Source organism: Ahaetulla prasina, chromosome 3, assembly GCF_028640845.1.
Source record: "Ahaetulla prasina isolate Xishuangbanna chromosome 3, ASM2864084v1, whole genome shotgun sequence".
Taxonomy (NCBI): domain Eukaryota; kingdom Metazoa; phylum Chordata; class Lepidosauria; order Squamata; family Colubridae; genus Ahaetulla; species Ahaetulla prasina.
The window spans coordinates 8,910,428-8,930,795 of NC_080541.1; the positions used below are offsets into that span (position 1 = coordinate 8,910,428).

General features: G+C 40.8%; 2 protein-coding genes across 2 annotated transcripts; both read right to left on the reverse strand.

Moving 5' to 3' along the window:
• Positions 1-470: 470 nt before the first annotated feature.
• On the reverse strand, positions 471-2,382 carry LOC131194185 (proto-oncogene Mas-like). Its single transcript, XM_058174911.1, has 2 exons — positions 2,355-2,382; positions 471-1,285 (listed from the first exon to the last, which is right to left on the reverse strand). The coding sequence occupies exons 1-2, from the start codon at positions 2,380-2,382 to the stop codon at positions 471-473; spliced, it is 843 nt and encodes a 280-aa protein (XP_058030894.1).
• Positions 1,610-20,092, reverse strand: LOC131196066 (proto-oncogene Mas-like). Its single transcript, XM_058178493.1, has 6 exons — positions 20,060-20,092; positions 19,342-19,437; positions 14,705-14,765; positions 13,572-14,576; positions 2,355-2,451; positions 1,610-1,668 (listed from the first exon to the last, which is right to left on the reverse strand). The coding sequence occupies exons 2-5, from the start codon at positions 19,367-19,369 to the stop codon at positions 2,418-2,420; spliced, it is 1,128 nt and encodes a 375-aa protein (XP_058034476.1). The 5' UTR covers positions 19,370-19,437; positions 20,060-20,092; the 3' UTR covers positions 1,610-1,668; positions 2,355-2,417.
• Between the last annotated feature and the right edge of the window lie 276 nt (positions 20,093-20,368).

A 20,368-nucleotide genomic window follows, 5' to 3' on the forward strand; every position in this document is an offset into this window, starting at 1 on the left:
CTAACACTACCTGTGTTTCTATGAAAGTAAGACCAGGTTTTATATTATTTTTTCTCCAAAGGCCGCATTAGGGTTTATTTTCCAATTAGGTCTTATTATTGGGGAACTACGGTACTAAATGCACCCATCTTGCTGACAATCTTAACTGGGGTTTATTTTGGAGGTAGGGCTTATATTATGAGCCTCCTGCGAAGTCATGCTAGGGCTTATTTTCTGAATGGGTTTTATTTTTGGGGAAACAGGGTACTTATTATGAAAAAGGAACTATATCAGCTAAAACATTTCCTGTTAAACAAATTCTTCGGATTGAAAAATGAGGACTCAGCAACGCTTCCTCTTTACATAGTTTTTGTTTTTAAGTACTTTGCTCAGTAAATTTTACCACATCTGTGTGTTCTTAAGGAAAGCACATATGATGTCCCAAATAACCTTGTACCTTAAAATATTGCATATGCAATATTTATAACTACTCACAATTGGCTTTCATTTGTGGTTTCCTGCTCTTCGGTGCTTCCCGTCTCATCCTTAAAGATTCTTTGCAGAGCAACCTTGTAAGATGCTCTGTGCTGATCCTTTCCTCTCTTCTTCCTCCCCACTAAGAAATAAAGAAGAGGGTTGATGCTGCTGTTGAGAGTGGCACATCCTACCCCAATGGTCAGGAGGAGGGGATTATAGGAAACAAAATATTTAATGCCATAAAAGACATTCATTGGGAGAGAAAACAGGAGGAAGAAGAGGAGAGCCAGCAAGATGGTGGTGAGCAGTTTCCTTTGATTGCGTTGCATTTTAGACCTCATATGAATCCAGAGGGTCACAGTGGACACAACCATGAGAGGCGTACAAAGTAAACCATTCACAATCAGCTGGTAAAACAAAGGTGAACTTCCATAGGTTCTGGTCTGGTGGAGGATGAAGTGCACCATAGAAAGCAGGAAGGAGAGGATCCAGATGAGGCCACAAACAAGTCTGGATAAATATGGAGGACGATGGCAGCGATGCCAGAATGGGAAGTGGACAGCCACACACCTGTCCAGGCTGATGGCCGTCAGCAGAAACTGGCTGGCAGAATAAGTGAAGAAAAAGAACTCAAAAAGTAAGAAGAAAAAGGCATTGATAAGGTATGTTTGGTGACTCAGAGTAAACACTGACGCACATATAGCTGCAGTAATGAGGGATATGATGACCCCAAAATCAGCGATGGAGAGATTCAGGATGAAAGTGGTGAAAGGATTCCTCTTAATGGAAAAGGCCAGGAGATAAATCGTCGTTCCATTTCCCATCAGGCCTAAAATGCAAATAAGGGCAATGAAGACATTGAGAAGATTTCGTGTTAAATTATCAAACGGTTGATCATAAGGAGAAGAAAAAAATTCCGGTATTTTAGAAACATTTGAAACAATTCCGGTAGCATTGAAATTAAAGTCGACCACTTCAGAACCACTTTCAGGACTTAGAGGAATTCGAAATTCGTTCTGTATCCTAATAACACAAGGAAAGAAAAAGAGAATCAGTCCTTCTTAGTGAAATGCATACGTACTGTAGATTAAAATATTCTTTATCCTTAATATTAAAAAGAGGCAGAATATTTTTTATCATAATATACTTACATGTGTATTCCGTGTACCACATCAGGGAAGTCGTGTGATATTATTGGGAATGAAAAATTACCTAAGGAAGCAATTATAGTAGGTCATTATTTTGATCAATAGCAGCCGGCAGCCAAAATGCAAATGTGCTTTAGAAACTTCATCCACCCAGATTTCTTTCTTCCTGAATGGGAGTCTGTGAAGGTATTAATAAAATAATGTCCGGTAGGTTTTTTCCCCTCTCGTTGCCCAGATGATCATTAGCCCATATTCAGTCCTTGTGATCCTCTTAGCTGCCCCAACATTATTTAACCTGATCATTAATTCAAAATGTTCATTTTGAATAGGAAACTATTTTCCCCACCCTTGCTTCTCCTTCATTTTCAGAAATGCTTTTAGCCTCTAATCATTTTTTTTTTTTTGCTAATTAAAGAAGAACGAAGAGGTTGACTCCATTCTTGTGTCCTTCCAAAGGAGAATTCGGGGAGGATGTGGCTTGCAGGAAGCAACAGGTGTCAGTGTGTTGATATTCTCTATAAGACTTAGTTTATGAATAATTCCATCGGAAGCCCTTTTGTGAATGTACCCACTGAATGTTTTCAAAATGCCAACTCAATCCCCAACCTCAGGAGAGAATGGACAACAGGATCATGATTTGGTGATAAAGTTTCAATTTTGGAAGAAGCTCACAATGCATTCAGATTTTCATTATCAGTAGTACCCACAAAGGAAAGTTTATATATAATATAGTTTTCATGATATTCATACCTTCTGAGAAATTAAATTGCTGCTCCATTGTGCAAAAAGTGTTGTTTGCTCGCTTAGAAGAGTTCACGCCCGTGAATAAGGTGGACCACGTGGGGCACTGTAGTTTAAAGGGAAATAAAACTATTAAAAGAAAGAAAACTTGACTGTTCTTCTGATTGTCAAAATGGCTGAAAGAAATTCCATTCTTGGACAATTCCAAATCATTATTGGTTTGCCATCAACCCATGAAGCAATAAAATGTATTTACAGTCCAAGTCCAAATGCAATCAAAAGATCAGGAATACATTACAAGAACCCTCAAGAAGACATTTTTAAAAAGGAGGGAAAATCTTCAAAAAATGGGGCAGTTTTTCAGTTAATAACAATAACAGGAGAAAAGAATTTGTAAAAACATATTCAGGTTTATTGGAGTCAGAGATGAGGAGACTGGTGTTAACCCAGTCTGGAAAAAAGTTGCTGGGAAATTGAGTTTAATGTCTATGGAGATTCTTAATCATTCAAATCATGGTTGTCCCAAAAGTCAACTGGACTTTCTTTATATTTTCTTTGAAAACATTCTGCTTCTTGTCCAGGAGCCTCTTCGGTTCTCAGTTAAAGTGAGTTTCATCAGACAATCCTGCGGAATTAAGTGATGCTCCCAAAGTCTTAGCCTGAACCCAAAATGGAGTATTTTGGAAATAACAAATTACCATAGCATAAGCTCTGCCTTTATTATAGCCATACCTGATAATGATAGGAGGAATCTCCTGAAGGAAGAAGAGGTCTTTTCCAGAATCTAAGGACGAGATCTTTTTCAGTGAATCCCGTTGGCCTTCACTTGATGCAAGTACAGTCAAAAAGGAGAATTGAGCTGGACCAAGCTGCAAACTTTCTCAGAAAACTTGTGCGATATTTTTCTCTGAATTCTGCATGTTTAAATGTTATCGCACACAATATGCAAAAGAAGTGGTTAAAGAGGCAATCATATTTTGAAAGAAGGGACAACCAAAAGGCACTTGTTAGAGAAGCAACCTATTCTGGACTTTGAATTCTTGAAGTCCAGGACCCTTAAAGGAAAGGAACATCTTATGGAAGCAATTGTATTAGGTGTGACAGCAATTTCCTTTTATTATTTATTAAGTTTATATGCTGCTCATATCACTGTTAAGGGGATTCTGAGTAGCTTGTTAAGCAAATGACTCCAGGAAACAGTGCAAGCTTCCGCCATTTTGCCTTGTCTGCAAATGTTGCTGTTTACTGTACATTTTTGACCAAATGCACTTTTTGTTCTGATTGGGTTTTTAACCAAAGAGTCAAAATCTAGAAGGACTTTTTTATGGCTGGAAGGAGAGGATTCCTGAAAGGAGCAACAGGTCTCCATGCCTTATGGCGAAGATAGTGGAGGGTCTCTTTCTATTTATTTACTTTTGAGATCCTTTTTTAAAAGTGTAGTGTCAGGAGCAAGGAACCAAGAATGACACAGACTACTCAGAGTAGATTCTTTATTGTTGTTCGCCCATAGCCAGGAATCTTGCCAGACTAAAGTGTACTCTGCATAACTATTAGACATACTCTATGAAAGGGAAAGTCCGCTCTGGATCTGTTCAAGAATCCAAGGCTGGTTTGCCTTTTAGCATCTTTGCAACGATCCTGTCCCCTCCAATGACCTGTTGTGACCTAGGCCCAAGTAGTTATTACCAGACACAATCAGTTCTAAACGAACATATTTTATTAGAACAGCTGAGAATTACTTCATTCTCAGCTTAGTCCAAATTAATTCCAAAACAAAGTCCTTCAGAAAAAGTCCTTGACCTTATCACCAACCTTTGTCCTCTTTGGTACCCTGCCAAAGGCTTTTCTTGGCAAAGCCGCACAAAGTTCAGAAACAAGAAACACCGACAAGAAACAATTGTAGCAACGTTGCTTTCCTACAAACAACCCAAGAACCGTTGCTGCTCTTTTAAGCCTTCTGGGAGGGGCTAATCATCTCCTGGCTTTACTCTCGTGTCATCCTTTTTGTTTCAGTTGCTCTTGCCTTCTGGCAGCTCTTCGCATGTGTGCACTAGGAACAGGCTCCTCCTGTTCCTCTGCCTCTCTGCTGGCCTTCCCCTGACTCCAGAACTGACCCATTGTCCTCCCCAGCCTTCTCACTGTCCGATTCCGCTGCCAGCTCTGCAGACTGCTGGTGGACCACAACACGACCATGCACATCCCACCATATGTAATGGATCCACAATAGAATTCCCGCATTTCCTTCCAAACATTTCTCATGAAACCTGAGAAGAAATGCTTTCAACATTTTGCCCAAAATGAAGAGGATTTCAATGAACTTCTCATGAGTGGAACCTAGAGGCCTTCCACTTACTTGGATAGTAGGGATTGAAAGGATAGGATAGGAATGATTTGACTCTCCCTGTAGAATCCCCTTCAAAAGATCTGCAGCCCCTCTGTCTTCTCTCTCTTATCTCCATCTCAATTTTTATAGCTTCTTAATTTCTGCCAACAACATCATCTTTCTCTCTCTCTCTTTTCTGTCTCTGTCTCTGTCTCTCTTCTCTCTCTCTCTCTGTCTCTCTCTGTGAGCGTATTCTTGGGAAGTACAGATTCCTCCCCGCTAATCTACAACGGAATGGAAGAGGGAGACTAAACAGATCTTTTATTAAATGGCAGAATAAACTTTGCGATCCGCATCCTCATTTTTATTTATTTATTTATTTATTTATTTATTTATTTATTTATTTATTTATTTATTTATTTATTTATTTATTTATTTATTTATTTATTTATTTATTTATTACTATTTATTTACTTGTTTATTTATTTATTTATTTATTTTCTTCTTCTTTTTTCCTACAGGGGGCATCGCAGTTTTGATTCCCCTTTTTCAAACCTATGAATAACGACGACTTACCGCGGCTGTCAAAGCGGTTCTCCGGCCGGCCGGGGTCACTCAAAACCTTCCTTTCAAGTTACGGGATGCGAAACCTTGCGGGCAGGAGAAAGGGTGGGATCCCGGTAGGCGTGCAAATGACGCAGCCGTGCAAGCTGACACTATTGTGACCATAAGGAGGCTGGGGAAATTGAGTTTAATGTCTATGGAGATTCTTAATCATTCAAATCATGGTTGTCCCAAAAGTCAACTGGACTTTCTTTGTATATTTATATACAAAGTCAACTTATTGCCCCTAACAATCTGGGTCCTCATTTTACCTACCTTATAAAGAATGGAAGGCTGAGTCAACCTTGGGCCTGGTGGGACTTGAACCTGCAGTAACTGCAGGCAGCTGTGTTAATAACAGACTGTCTTAGCAGTTATTTTGACAGTGTTGTGGAAATTAGTTGTTAAGCAGAGTGATGGCATTCGGTGGGTGGGGAACTGTCCTTGTGTCTAGTAGTTCTGGTGTGCGTCATTTTGAGGTTAGAAGTTGAAACAGTTTATGTCCAGGGTGTGAGAAAACTGGATTAGCTCTTAAAACTGGATTAGCTCTTAAAACTGGATTAGCTCTTAAAACTGGATTAGCTCTTAAAACTGGATTTTGAATTGTTTCATCTGTGCTCCTGTTGAAAATGAAACTACCCAGGCAAGATTTCTTTCTTCCTCTCTGTGTCTCTCTCTCTTTCTGTCTGTCTGTGTCTCTCTCCGCATCTGTCTCTCTCTCTGTGAGCGTATTCTTGGGAAGTACAGATTCCTCCCGCTAATCTACAACGGAATGGAAGAGGAGACTAAACAGATCTTTTATTAAATGGCAGAATAAACTTTGCGATCCGCATCCTCATTTTTATTTATTTTCTTCTTCTTTTTTCCTACAGGGGGCATCGCAGTTTTGATTCCCCTTTTTCAAACCTATGAATAACGACGACTTACCGCGGCTGTCAAAGCGGTTCTCCGGCCGGCCGGAGTCACTCAAAACCTTCCTTTCAAGGTACGGGATGCGAAACCTTGCGGGCAGGAGAAAGGGTGGGATCCCGGTAGGCGTGCAAATGACGCAGCCGTGCAAGCTGACACTATTGTGACCAAAAGGAGGCTGGGATGATTTGGCTGCCCTTATAAAGCAGCCCCGGTTCCTTCCTTCGTCCCTTTCGGAGCGGAGCTTTCTCGGATGCAGCTTTTGGGCGACCGTCGCGGGCGGAGCAGGGAAATCTGGACAGCCGCGTTGGGAAGATGCTTCGGAAGCGGCGCTTTCGGGCTGGCAAAACGGACAGCGCTCCCGGAGGGGGCTTGGAAGACCCCGTCGCCCTTCTGGACGAGAGATCTGGACTCAGCTAACCGGATTGAAGCCAGAGGTGGAGGGGAAAACAAATTATCTGTGGATTATTAACAGCAACAGCCGTTTATGTCTATGGAGATTCTCAGTCATCCAGGTCGCGGTTGTCCCAAAAGTGCTTTTTCAAGAGGCAATTGGACTCCCCCCACTTTGCTCACCTTTGGGAGCAACGGCCATCATCATAAACCACCATCCTGGGATCGCTCTTGTGGGAGGAAAGGAATATAAACGACATCCGAAAAGCCGGGCTGAATTTTCCCACCTCAGAGGGCGGACATCGGTAGCCGAAATGGATGTTTTTATTAAAAAAGAGGAATTTACGTTGCTGGTCTCTCTCTCTCTCTCTCTCTCCGCATCTGTCTCTCGCTGTGCGCGTATTCTTGGGAAGTACAGATTCCTCCCCGCTAATCTACCACGGAATGGAAGAGGGAGACTAAACAGATCTTTTATTAAATGGCAGAATAAACTTTGCGATCCGCATCCTCATTTTTATTTATTTATTTATTTATTTTCTTCTTCTTCTTTTTTCCTACAGGGAGCATCGCAGTTTTGATTCCCCTTTTTCAAACCTTTGAATAACGACGACTTACCGCGGCTGTCAAAGCGGTTCTCCGGCCGGCCGGAGTCACTCAAAACCTTCCTTTCAAGTTACGGGATGCGAAACCTTGCGGGCAGAAGAAAGGGTGGGATCCCGGTAGGCATGCAAAATGACACAGCCGTGCAAGCTGACACTATTGTGACCAAAAGGAGGCTGGGATGATTTGGCTGCCCTTATAAAGCAGCCCCGGTTCCTTCCTTCGTCCCTTTCGGAGCGGAGCTTTCTCGTATGCAGCTTTTGGGCGACCGTCGCGGGCGGAGCAGGGAAATATGGACAGCCGCGTTGGGAAGATGCTTCGGAAGCGGCGCTTTCGGGCTGGCAAAACGGACAACGCTCCCGGAGGGGGCTTGGAAGACCCCGTCGCCCTTCTGGACGAGAGATTTGGACTCAACTACCGGACTGAAGCCAGAGGTGGAGGGGAAAACAAATTATCTGTGGATTATTAACAGCAACAGCCGTTTATGTCTATGGAGATTCTCAGTCATCCAGGTCGCGGTTGTCCCAAAAGTGCTTTTTCAAGAGGCAACTGGACTTTCCCCCCCCCCCCTCTTTGAAAAAAGCACCTTTGGGAGCTACGGCCATCATCATAAAACCATCATCCTGGGATCGCTCTTGTGGAAGGAAAGGAATATAAACGACATCCGAAAAGCCTGGCTGAATTTTCCCACCGCAGAGGGCGGATATCGGTAGCCGAAATGGATGTTTTTATTAAAAAGGGGGAATTTACGTTGCTGGTCTCTCTATCTCTCTCCGCATCTGTCTCTCTGTCTCTGTCTCTGTCTCTCTCTATCTGTCTCTCTTCTCTCTCTCTCTGTCTCTCTCCGCATCTGTCTCTCTGTCTCTCTCTGTCTCTCTCCGCATCTGTCTCTCTCTATCTGTCTCTCTCTTTCTGTCTCTGTCTCTGTCTCTCTGTCTCTGTCTCTTTCTCTGCCTCTTTCTCTCTCGCTGTGCGCGTATTCTTGGGAAGTACAGATTCCTCCCCGCTAATCTACCACGGAATGGAAGAGGGAGACTAAACAGATCTTTTATTAAATGGCAGAATAAACTTTGCGATCCGCATCCTCATTTTTATTTATTTATTTTCTGCTTCTTCTTTTTTCCTACAGGGGGCATCGCAGTTTTGATTCCCCTTTTTCAAACCTATGAATAACGACGACTTACCGCGGCTGTCAAAGCGGTTCTCCGGCCGGCCGGAGTCACTCAAAACCTTCCTTTCAAGGTACGGGATGCGAAACCTTGCGGGCAGGAGAAAGGGTGGGATCCCGGTAGGCGTGCAAATGACGCAGCCGTGCAAGCTGACACTATTGTGACCAAAAGGAGGCTGGGATGATTTGGCTGCCCTTATAAAGCAGCCCCGGTTCCTTCCTTCGTCCCTTTCGGAGCGGAGCTTTCTCGGATGCAGCTTTTGGGCGACCGTCGCGGGCGGAGCAGGGAAATCTGGACAGCCGCGTTGGGAAGATCACTCTTGGCAAGCATAGAAGGAAATTGGGAGCAATCCAGCATTAACATGAATTTTTGGGAAAGATAGTTTTGGAAAATGTCCAGTGGCTATAAGCAAACACATAATTCCTACACAAAGCAGTGATTTATTATTAATTTATTTGCTAAATTTAAATCCTTCCTTTTGTTGAACATTCAGAGTGGATAACAACATATAAAATAGAAAGTATAACCCACAAGAATAGATGGTTACAATTTTAATTAAAGCAAAATTAAAATCAGTGTCACTAAAACTGAAATCCATTGTGCAGTATAATTAAACATGCATGACACATTAATGAAGCATATATATTGGATGGACGACATGTGGATAGCAATAGCAATAGCACTTATATACCGCTTCACAGTGCTTTACTGCCCTCTCTAAGCGACTTAAAGAGTCAACCTATTTGCCTGGCTCCTCATTTTACCCACCTCGGAAGGATGGAAGGCTGAGTCAACCTTGAGCCTGGTGAGATTGGAACTGCCAAATTGCAGGCAGCCGGCAGTCAGCAGAAGTAGCCTGCAGTACTGCACTCTAACCACTACACCACCTCGGCTCTTCAGAATCTTCACCATGCTAACTCAGCTTTTACGGACTATCCCTTCTAGACCTTTTTCTGCATATCAAAGACTCAAGGCTGACTTGCCTTTTGGCTCCTCGAGGAAAAGGCCTTCCCTTCTGAAATTATACCCCCAATTCCAGAACACAAATCAAATCAAATCTTTCTTTTGGTTATGGACCAGATTAAAAAGGGTAGAATGCAAACAAAAGCTAAAAAAAATACATGAAAGTCAAAAAATATTTTGAAAAACTACCGTGTTTTCCCAAAAATAAGACCGGGTCTTTTATTAATTTTTGCTCCAAAAGGAGCTTATTAGGGCTTATTTTCTAATTAGGTCTTATTTTGGGGAAAATACGGTACTGAATGCACCCATCTGGCTGAGAATCTTGGGGGTAAGGCTTATATTAGAAGCATCCTGAAAAAATCATGCTAGGACTTATTTTCCAGTTGGGTCTTATTTTGGGGAAAACAGGGTACTATCTATGTCACCTATATATATATATCTAGCTACCTACATCTCCAGCTTCATGTCCATGTTCATCTCTATCTATCTCTATCTACCTATCTATCTATCTATCTATCTATCTACCTATCTATCTATCTATCTACCTATCTATCTACCTATCTATCTATCTACCTATCTATCTACCTATCTATCTATCTACCTATCTATCTATCTCTCTCTCATCTCTCTCTCTCTCTCTTATCTTCATCTCCCTCTCCCCAAAATTATATCATAACTCTTTGGACATTTGTCCTCACTTTCTTAAACAGTTTACCGCTTAGTAAAATTGGTCTCATGCTGCAGATACCTTCTGCGATTTCTGTAAGATGATGTTCCTGGAGTCTTAAGAAAGTTGAGATTCCCCCTTGAATTTCAGATTATAATTTTTATTTTTTATTTTGCATCCTACTGTTCTAAAATTCATAGGAGTTTCATTTCATCTCCAGTTTCTGTCAAACTTTAGGGCAGTCTTTGTTGGCATGTTATCCTAACTGAAAGTAAGATTTTAGAGATGGAAAAACAAGTTTTTTAAAAATGCTTTTGATGAGAGAGAAATGCAATCTCTCATCTCTCTCTCATCTCTCTCTCTCATTTTAGGAAGCTTATGTCAACTTACATCAACTCCTGACCTCTGAGGTCAACTCCTGACCTCTGAGGTCAACTCCTGACCTCTGAGGTCAACTCCTGACCTCTGAGGTCAACTCCTGACCTCTGAGGTCAACTCCTGACCTCTGAGGTCAACTCCTGACCTCTGAGGTCAACTCCTGACCTCTGAGGTCAACTCCTGACCTCTGAGGTCAACTCCTGACCTCTGAGGTCAACTCCTGACCTCTGAGGTCAACTCCTGACCTCTGAGGTCAACTCCTGACCTCCGGACCTTCAAACGGGAGCTTAAGACCTTTTGTTCCATCGTGCGGGGCTGGCCTAACGTAATTTTAATGTGGGGTTTTATTAGGGTTTTATGATAGTTTTAACTTATTTTGGGAAAGATAGTTTTGGAAAATGTGCAGTGGCTATAAGCAAACACATGATTCCTACACAAAGCAGTGATTTATTATTAATTTATTTGCTAAATTTAAATCCTTCCTTTTGTTGAACATTCAGAGTGGATAACAACATATAAAATAGAAAGTATAACCCACAAGAATAGATGGTTACAATTTTAATTAAAGCAAAATTAAAATCAGTGTCACTAAAACTGAAATCCATTGTGCAGTATAATTAAACATGCATGACACATTAATGAAGCATATATATTGGATGGACAACATGTGGATAGCAATAGCACTTATATACCGCTTCACAGTGCTTTACTGCCCTCTCTAAGCGACTTACAGAGTCAACCTATTTGCCTGGGTCCTCATTTTACCTACCTTATAAAGAATGGAAGGCTGAGTCAACCTTGGGCCTGGTGGGACTTGAACCTGCAGTAACTGCAGGCAGCTGTGTTAATAACAGACTGTCTTAGCAGTCTGAGCCACCAGAGGCCCTTGAAGTGACAAAAACTTCAAAATGCAGGATGCGGTAATCCAGATATAACCATTGAAAAGGAACATGTTAGTGGTCATTTTTCTCTGCTCTTCCTGGTTCAGTTCGAACACGTGTGACCAACATAGAATTGAGGACAGTGGAGTGGATATGACATGATCTCTTCATCCATCAATTTGAAACATAGAAGAGTAATTCCAAAAAAGTGGAAGATCACTCTTGGCAAGCATAGAAGGAAATTGGGAGCAATCCAGCATTAACATGAATTTTTGGGAAAGATAGTTTTGGAAAATGTCCAGTGGCTATAAGCAAACACATAATTCCTACACAAAGCAGTGATTTATTATTAATTTATTTGCTAAATTTAAATCCTTCCTTTTGTTGAACATTCAGAGTGGATAACAACATATAAAATAGAAAGTATAACCCACAAGAATAGATGGTTACAATTTTAATTAAAGCAAAATTAAAATCAGTGTCACTAAAACTGAAATCCATTGTGCAGTATAATTAAACATGCATGACACATTAATGAAGCATATATATTGGATGGACGACATGTGGATAGCAATAGCAATAGCAATAGCAATAGCAATAGCAATAGCAATAGCACTTATATACCGCTTCACAGTGCTTTACTGCCCTCTCTAAGCGACTTACAGAGTCAACCTATTTGCCTGGCTCCTCATTTTACCTACCTTATAAAGGATGGAAGGCTGAGTCAACCTTGGGCCTGGTGGGACTTGAACCTGCAGTAATTGCAGGCAGCTGTGTTAATAAAAGACTGTCTTAGCAGTCTGAGCCACCAGAGGCCCTTGAAGTGACAAAAACTTCAAAATGCAGGATGTGGTAATCTAGATATAACCCTTGAAAAGGAACATGTTAGTGGTCATTTTTCTCTGCTCTTCCTGGTTCAGTTCGAACACGTGTGACCAACATAGAATTGAGGACGGTGGAGTGGATATGACATGATCTCTTCATCCATCAATTTGAAACATAGAAGAGTAATTCCAAAAAAGTGGAAGATCACTCTTGGCAAGCATAGAGGGAAAGTGGGAGCAATCCAGCATTAACATGAATTTTTGGGAAAGATAGTTTTGGAAAATGTGCAGTGGCTATAAGCAAACACATGATTCCTACACAAAGCAGTGATTTATTATTAATTTATTTGCTAAATTTAAATCCTTCCTTTTGTTGAACATTCAGAGTGGATAACAACATATAAAATAGAAAGTATAACCCACAAGAATAGATGGTTACAATTTTAATTAAAGCAAAATTAAAATCAGTGTCACTAAAACTGAAATCCATTGTGCAGTATAATTAAACATGCATGACACATTAATGAAGCATATATATTGGATGGACAACATGTGGATAGCAATAGCACTTATATACCGCTTCACAGTGCTTTACTGCCCTCTCTAAGCGACTTACAGAGTCAACCTATTTGCCTGGCTCCTCATTTTACCTACCTTATAAAGGATGGAAGGCTGAGTCAACCTTGAGCCAGGTGAGATTGGTGCCAACTAAAAAATAAGGACTTGAAATATCTATAAAAGATTGCCTGGAAGGAATTCTTATATTGACAGAAGCTACATATCTTTAGTCAAGAAAAAAAAGCCACTAATTAATGAGTATTAATAATGGAATCTAATTTTAAAATTTAATTGAATGTTATTCTGTCTGAAATTTTTCAGAATCAAAAATGGCACATTTTATTCCAAGAAACTTTATCCTGTACAGCACATTTTTCCCTTCTCTTTCATCTCCACTCTATGTATATAAATTTGCATGTCACACAGAAAAATGCATAAAATAAATTTACACATTTTAAACATTTCATTCTGTAATACCTATTCTTAACACTACCTATGTTTCTATGAAAGTAAGACCAGGTTTTATATTAATTTTTGCTCCAAAGGCCGCATTAGGGTTTATTTTCCAATTAGGTCTTATTATTGGGGAACTACGGTACTAAATGCACCCATCTTGCTGACAATCTTAACTGGGGTTTATTTTGGAGGTAGGGCTTATATTATGAGCCTCCTGCAAAGTCATGCTAGGGCTTATTTTCTGAATGAGTTTTATTTTTGGGGAAACAGGGTACTTATTATGAAAAAGGAACTATATCAGCTAAAACATTTCCTGTTAAACAAATTCTTCGGATTGAAAAATGAGGACTCAGCAACGCTTCCTCTTTACATAGTTTTTGTTTTTAAGGACTTTGCTCAGTAAATTTTACCACATCTGTGTGTTCTTAAGGAAAGCACATATGATGTCCCAAATAACCTTGTACCTTAAAATATTGCATTTGCAATATTTATAACTACTCACAATTGGCTTTCATTTGTGGTTTCCTGCTCTTCGGTGCTTCCCGTCTCATCCTTAAAGATTCTTTGCAGAGCAACCTTGTAAGATGCTCTGTGCTGATCCTTTCCTCTCTTCTTCCTCCCCACTAAGAAATAAAGAAGAGGGTTGATGCTGCTGTTGAGAGTGGCACATCCTACCCCAATGGTCAGGAGGAGGGGATTATAGGAAACAAAATATTTAATGCCATAAAAGACATTCATTGGGAGAGAAAACAGGAGGAAGAAGAGGAGAGCCAGCAAGATGGTGGTGAGCAGTTTCCTTTGATTGCGTTGCATTTTAGATCTCATATGAATCCAGAGGGTCACAGTGGACACAACCATGAGAGGCGTACAAAGTAAACCATTCACAATCAGCTGGTAAAACAAAGGTGAACTTCCATAGGTTCTGGTCTGGTGGAGGATGAAGTGCACCATAGAGAGCAGGAAGGAGAGGATCCAGATGAGGCCACAAACAAGTCTGGATAAATATGGAGGACGATGGCAGCGATGCCAGAGTGGGAAGTGGACAGCCACACACCTGTCCAGGCTGATGGCCGTCAGCAGAAACTGGCTGGCAGAATAAGTGAAGAAAAAGAACTCAAAAAGTAAGAAGAAAAAGGCATTGATACGGTATGTTTGGTGACTCAGAGTAAACACTGACGCACATATAGCTGCAGTAATGAGGGATATGATGACCCCAAAATCAGCGATGGAGAGATTCAGGATGAAAGTGGTGAAAGGATTCCTCTTAATGGAAAAGGCTAGGAGATAAATCGTCGTTCCATTTCCCACCAGGCCTAAAATGCAAATAAGGGCAATGAAGCCATTGAGAAGATTTCGTGTTAAATTATCGAACAGTTGATCATAAGGAGAAGAAAAAATTTCTGGTATTTTAGAAACATTTGGAACAGTTCCAGTAGCATTGAAATTAAAGTCGACCACTTCAGAACCACTTTCAGGACTTAGAGGAATTCGAAATTCGTTCTGTATCCTAATAACACAAGGAAAGAAAAAGAGAATCAGTCCTTGTTACTGAAATGCATACGTACTGTAGATTAAAATATTCTTTATCCTTAATATTAAAAAGAGGCAGAATATTTTTTATCATAATATACTTACATGTGTATTCCGTGTACCACATCAGGGAAGTCCTTTGATATTATTGGGAATGAAAAATTACCTAAGGAAGCAATTATAGTAGGTCATTATTTTGATCAATAACAGCCAGCAGCCAAAATGCAAATGTGCTTTAGAAGCTTCATCCACCCAGATTTCTTTCTTCCTGAATGGGAGTCTGTGAAGGTATAAATAAAATAATCTCCAGTAGGTTTTTTTCTCTCTTCTTCCTCCCACTAAGAAATAAAGAAGAGGGTTGATGCTGCTGTTGAGAGTGGCACATCCTACCCCAATGGTCAGGAGGAGGGATTATAGGAAACAAAATATTTAAATGCATGTGCAGCCAGTCCCCACCATTTCCTCTGGTTAGGGTTAGGAGGCAGAGCTGGAAATGACATAAGTGTCAGGCCTGGAAACCATACTAGACTTTAGGGTTCCAGACGCTGCCACATTTTTCCCCTGAGGGGAAGAAGGGGGGTTGAGGGGTATGGTAACATTCTTCAAGCGGTCAAGGTCGGATGGTGTTCACATCTGCAGGGAGAGTGGCGAGAAGATATTCGAATGAACTGGGAGAACGTGACCAGCAAAGGGGTTAGCGGTGTGGGACTCTTGGGGTTTGTATAACTGGGAAAAGAATCCGGAAGTTTCAGTTTTGGAATTTCACTCATCGTGTACCAGTTTCCTCATGCTAGTAAAGAACTCTGAAAGACAATGGCTTCTGAGGTTTTTTTATGCAGAAGAGGTTTTTCTGGAACCTGGACAGTAAGATGGCAAGAGGTCCATACGCCCCAAAATAATAAGACATCCCTGAAAATAAGGCCAAGCACTTATTTTGGGGAAACAGGGTACTTATTATGAAAAAGGAACTATATCAGCTAAAACATTTCCTGTTAAACAAATTCTTCGGATTGAAAAATGAGGACTCAGCAACGCTTCCTCTTTACATAGTTTTTGTTTTTAAGTACTTTGCTCAGTAAATTTTACCACATCTGTGTGTTCTTAAGGAAAGCACATATGATGTCCCAAATAACCTTGTACCTTAAAATATTGCATATGCAATATTTATAACTACTCACAATTGGCTTTCATTTGTGGTTTCCTGCTCTTCGGTGCTTCCCGTCTCATCCTTAAAGATTCTTTGCAGAGCAACCTTGTAAGATGCTCTGTGCTGATCCTTTCCTCTCTTCTTCCTCCCCACTAAGAAATAAAGAAGAGGGTTGATGCTGCTGTTGAGAGTGGCACATCCTACCCCAATGGTCAGGAGGAGGGGATTATAGGAAACAAAATATTTAATGCCATAAAAGACATTCATTGGGAGAGAAAACAGGAGGAAGAAGAGGAGAGCCAGCAAGATGGTGGTGAGCAGTTTCCTTTGATTGCGTTGCATTTTAGACCTCATATGAATCCAGAGGGTCACAGTGGACACAACCATGAGAGGCGTACAAAGTAAACCATTCACAATCAGCTGGTAAAACAAAGGTGAACTTCCATAGGTTCTGGTCTGGTGGAGGATGAAGTGCACCATAGAGAGCAGGAAGGAGAGGATCCAGATGAGGCCACAAACAAGTCTGGATAAATATGGAGGACGATGGCAGCGATGCCAGAGTGGGAAGTGGACAGCCACACACCTGTCCAGGCTGATGGCCGTCAGCAGAAACTGGCTGGCAGAATAAGTGAAGAAAAAGAACTCAAAAAGTAAGAAGAAAAAGGCATTGATAAGGTATGTTTGGTGACTCAGAGTAAACACTGACACAAATATAGCTGCAGTAATGAGGGATGTGATGACCCCAAAATCTGCAATGGAGAGATTCAGGATGAAAGTGGTGAAAGGATTCCTCTTAATGGAAAAGGCCAGGAGATAAATCGTTGTTCCATTTCCCACCAGGCCTAAAATGCAAATAAGGACAATGAAGCCATTGAGAAGATTTCGTGTTAAATTATCAAACGGTTGATCATAAGGAGAAGAAAAAATTTCTGGTATTTTAGAAACATTTGGAACAGTTCCAGTAGCATTGAAATTAAAGTCGACCACTTCAGAACCACTTTCAGGACTTAGAGGAATTCGAAATTCATTCTGTAACACGTATTCCTAACACTACCTGTGTTTCTATGAAAGTAAGACCAGGTTTTATATTATTTTTTCTCCAAAGGCCGCATTAGGGTTTATTTTGGAGGTAGGGCTTATATTAATTCAACCTGGTGTCAAGATTTTAACATAATTTACAAATTCTGTGACAACAATTTAGAGACTCTAATTATCAACTGCAAACCTTACTATTCGCCTCGTGAATTTTCCTCATTTCTTCTAATTGCTGTTTATGTCCCACCACAAGCCTGTGTAAATGAGGCATTACGAACTCTAGCTGACCAAATCATGGAGACTGAAGCCAAACACCCTGATTCACTGGCCATTGTTTTGGGAGATCTAAACAAGGCAAACTTAAGGAAAGAACTACCAAAATACTTTCAGCATGTCAATTGTCCCACCAGAGGCCACTCTAGACCACTGCTACACAACACTAAAAGATGCCTATCGGTCTTTACCACGTGCAGCTGTAGGACACTCTGATCATTGCATGATTCACCTTGTACCTGCTTACAGGCAAAGACTTAAAGCCATAAAACCAATAATTAAATCAGTGAAAACCTGGACGGAGGAATCAGAATTAAAGCTACAGGCATGTTTTGACTGCACTGATTGGAATATTTTTAAAGATACCTCTGCAGACCTGGATGAACTCACAGATACTGTAACATCATATGTCAGCTTCTGTGAAGACCTATGTGTACCTACAAGGAACTTGCGAATACACAATAATAACAAACCTTGGTTTACACCTAAACTTAAGCAGCTACGACATTCCAAAGAGGAAGCCTACAGAAAAGGTGATAAAATGCTGTACAATCAGGCCAGAAATGCACTAACAAGGGAGATAAGAGCAGCAAAAGGAAGCTACTCTGAAAAGCTAAAGAATCAATTTTCAGCAAATGAACCAGCAAACATGTGGAAAACTCTTAAAAATATCACCGGCTATGGCAAACCTCCTTCCCAGGCTGAAGGTAATCAACAACTGGCAGATGACCTGAATGAGTTTTACTGCAGGTTTGAAAGGAAACTACAGCCACCTATCTCCACAACCCCCATCTCAGACACACCAACAACAGCCAAGCCTCCTACAACTGACCCCATTTCATTGGGTTCACAACCCCTAGTGATCACAGAAAAGGAAGTGCAGGACCTATTTCACAGACAAAAGCCAGGAAAAGCTCCAGGCCCAGACAAGATAACTCCTTCTTGCTTAAAAGTCTGTGCTGACCAATTGGCCCCATCTTCACCCATATTTTCAATAAATCACTAGAGATGTGCTATGTTCCTTCTTGCTTCAAACGCTCTACCATCATCCCAGTGCCGAAGAAGCCCACCATCAAGGAACTGAATGACTACAGACCAGTTGCTCTAACATCTGTAGTCATGAAAACCTTTGAAAGGCTAGAGCTTTCCTACCTGAAAACCATCACGAATCCGCTCTTAGACCCCTTGCAATTTGCATACCGAGCAAATAGATCAACAGATGATGCTGTTAATATGGCTCTGCACTACATCCTACAACATCTTGAGTCTCCAAAGACCTATGCAAGGGTCCTTTTTGTAGACTTTAGTTCAGCATTCAATACCATCATTCCAGACATTCTTCTAACTAAGCTAAACCAGCTAAAGGTACCGGAACAGACTTGTAAGTGGATCACAAGCTTCCTAACAAACAGGAAGCAGCAGGTGAAGCTAAGCAAGATCACATCAAATACCTGTACAATTAGCACAGGGGCCCCCCAAGGCTGTGTGCTCTCCCCACTTCTCTTCTCTCTGTATACCAATGACTGCATCTCCAATGATCCATTTGTTAAGCTACTGAAGTTTGCAGATGACACAACAGTGATTGGTCTCATTCGAGACAATGACGAATCCGCATATAGACCAGAGGTCGAACGACTAGCCTTGTGGTGCAACCAAAACAATCTGGAACTGAACACACTCAAAACCGTAGAAATGGTGGTAGACTTTAGGAAAAACCCTTCCATACTTCCACCTCTCACAATACTTGACAACACAGTATCAACAGTAGAAACCTTCAAATTTCTGGGTTCTATCATATGAAGATCTCAAATGGACAGCTAACATCAAAACATCATTAAAAGGACAACAAAATGTTCATTTTGAATAGGAAACTATTTTCCCCACCCTTGCTTCTCCTTCATTTTCAGAAATGCTTTTAGCCTCTAATCATTTTTTTTTTTTGCTAATTAAAGAAGAACGAAGAGGTTGACTCCATTCTTGTGTCCTTCCAAAGGAGAATTCGGGGAGGATGTGGCTTGCAGGAAGCAACAGGTGTCAGTGTGTTGATATTCTCTATAAGACTTAGTTTATGAATAATTCCATCGGAAGCCCTTTTGTGAATGTACCCACTGAATGTTTTCAAAATGCCAACTCAATCCCCAACCTCAGGAGAGAATGGACAACAGGATCATGATTTGGTGATAAAGTTTCAATTTTGGAATAAGCTCACAATGCATTCAGGTTTTCATTATCAGTAGTACCCACAAAGGAAAGTTTATATATAACATAGTTTTCATGATATTCATACCTTCTGAGAAATTAAATTGCTGCTCCATTGTGCAACAAGTGTTGTTTCCTTGCTTAGAAAAGTTCACGCCCGCGGATAAGGTGGACCACCTGGGCACTATAGTTTAAAGAGAAATAAAACTATTAAAAGAAAGAAAACTTGACTGTTCTTCTGATTGTCAAAATAGCTGAAATTGCATTCTTGGACAATTCCAAATCATTATTGGCTTGCCATCAACCCATGAAGCAATAAAATGTATTTACAGTCCAAGTCCAAATGCAATCAAAAGATCAGGAATACATTACAAGAACCCTCAAGAAGACATTTTTAAAAAGGAGGGAAAATCTTCAAAAAATGGGGCAGTTTTTCAGTTAATAACAATAACAGGAGAAAAGAATTTGTAAAAACATATTCAGGTTTATTGGAGTCAGAGATGAGGAGACTGGTGTTAACCCAGTCTGGAAAAAAGTTGCTGGGAAATTGAGTTTAATGTCTATGGAGATTCTTAATCATTCAAATCATGGTTGTCCCAAAAGTCAACTGGACTTTCTTTGTATTTTCTTTGAAAACATTCTGCTTCTTGTCCAGGAGCCTCTTCGGTTCTCAGTTAAAGTGAGTTTCATCAGACAATCCTGTGGAATTAACTGATGCTCCCAAAGTCTTAGCCTGAACCCAAAATGGAGTATTTTGGAAATAACAAATTACCACAGCATAAGCTCTGCCTTTATTATAGCCATACCTGATAATGATAGGAGGAATCTCCTGAAGGAAGAAGAGGAGAGCCAGCAAGATGGTGGTGAGCAGTTTCCTTTGATTGCGTTGCATTTTAGACCTCATATGAATCCAGAGGGTCACAGTGGACACAAGCATGAGAGGCGTACAAAGTAAACCATTCACAATCAGCTGGTAAAACAAAGGTGAACTTCCATAGGTTCTGGTCTGGTGGAGGATGAAGTGCACCATAGAAAGCAGGAAGGAGAGGATCCAGATGAGGCCACAAAAGACATTCATTGGGAGAGAAAACAGGAGGAAGAAGAGGTTGACTCCA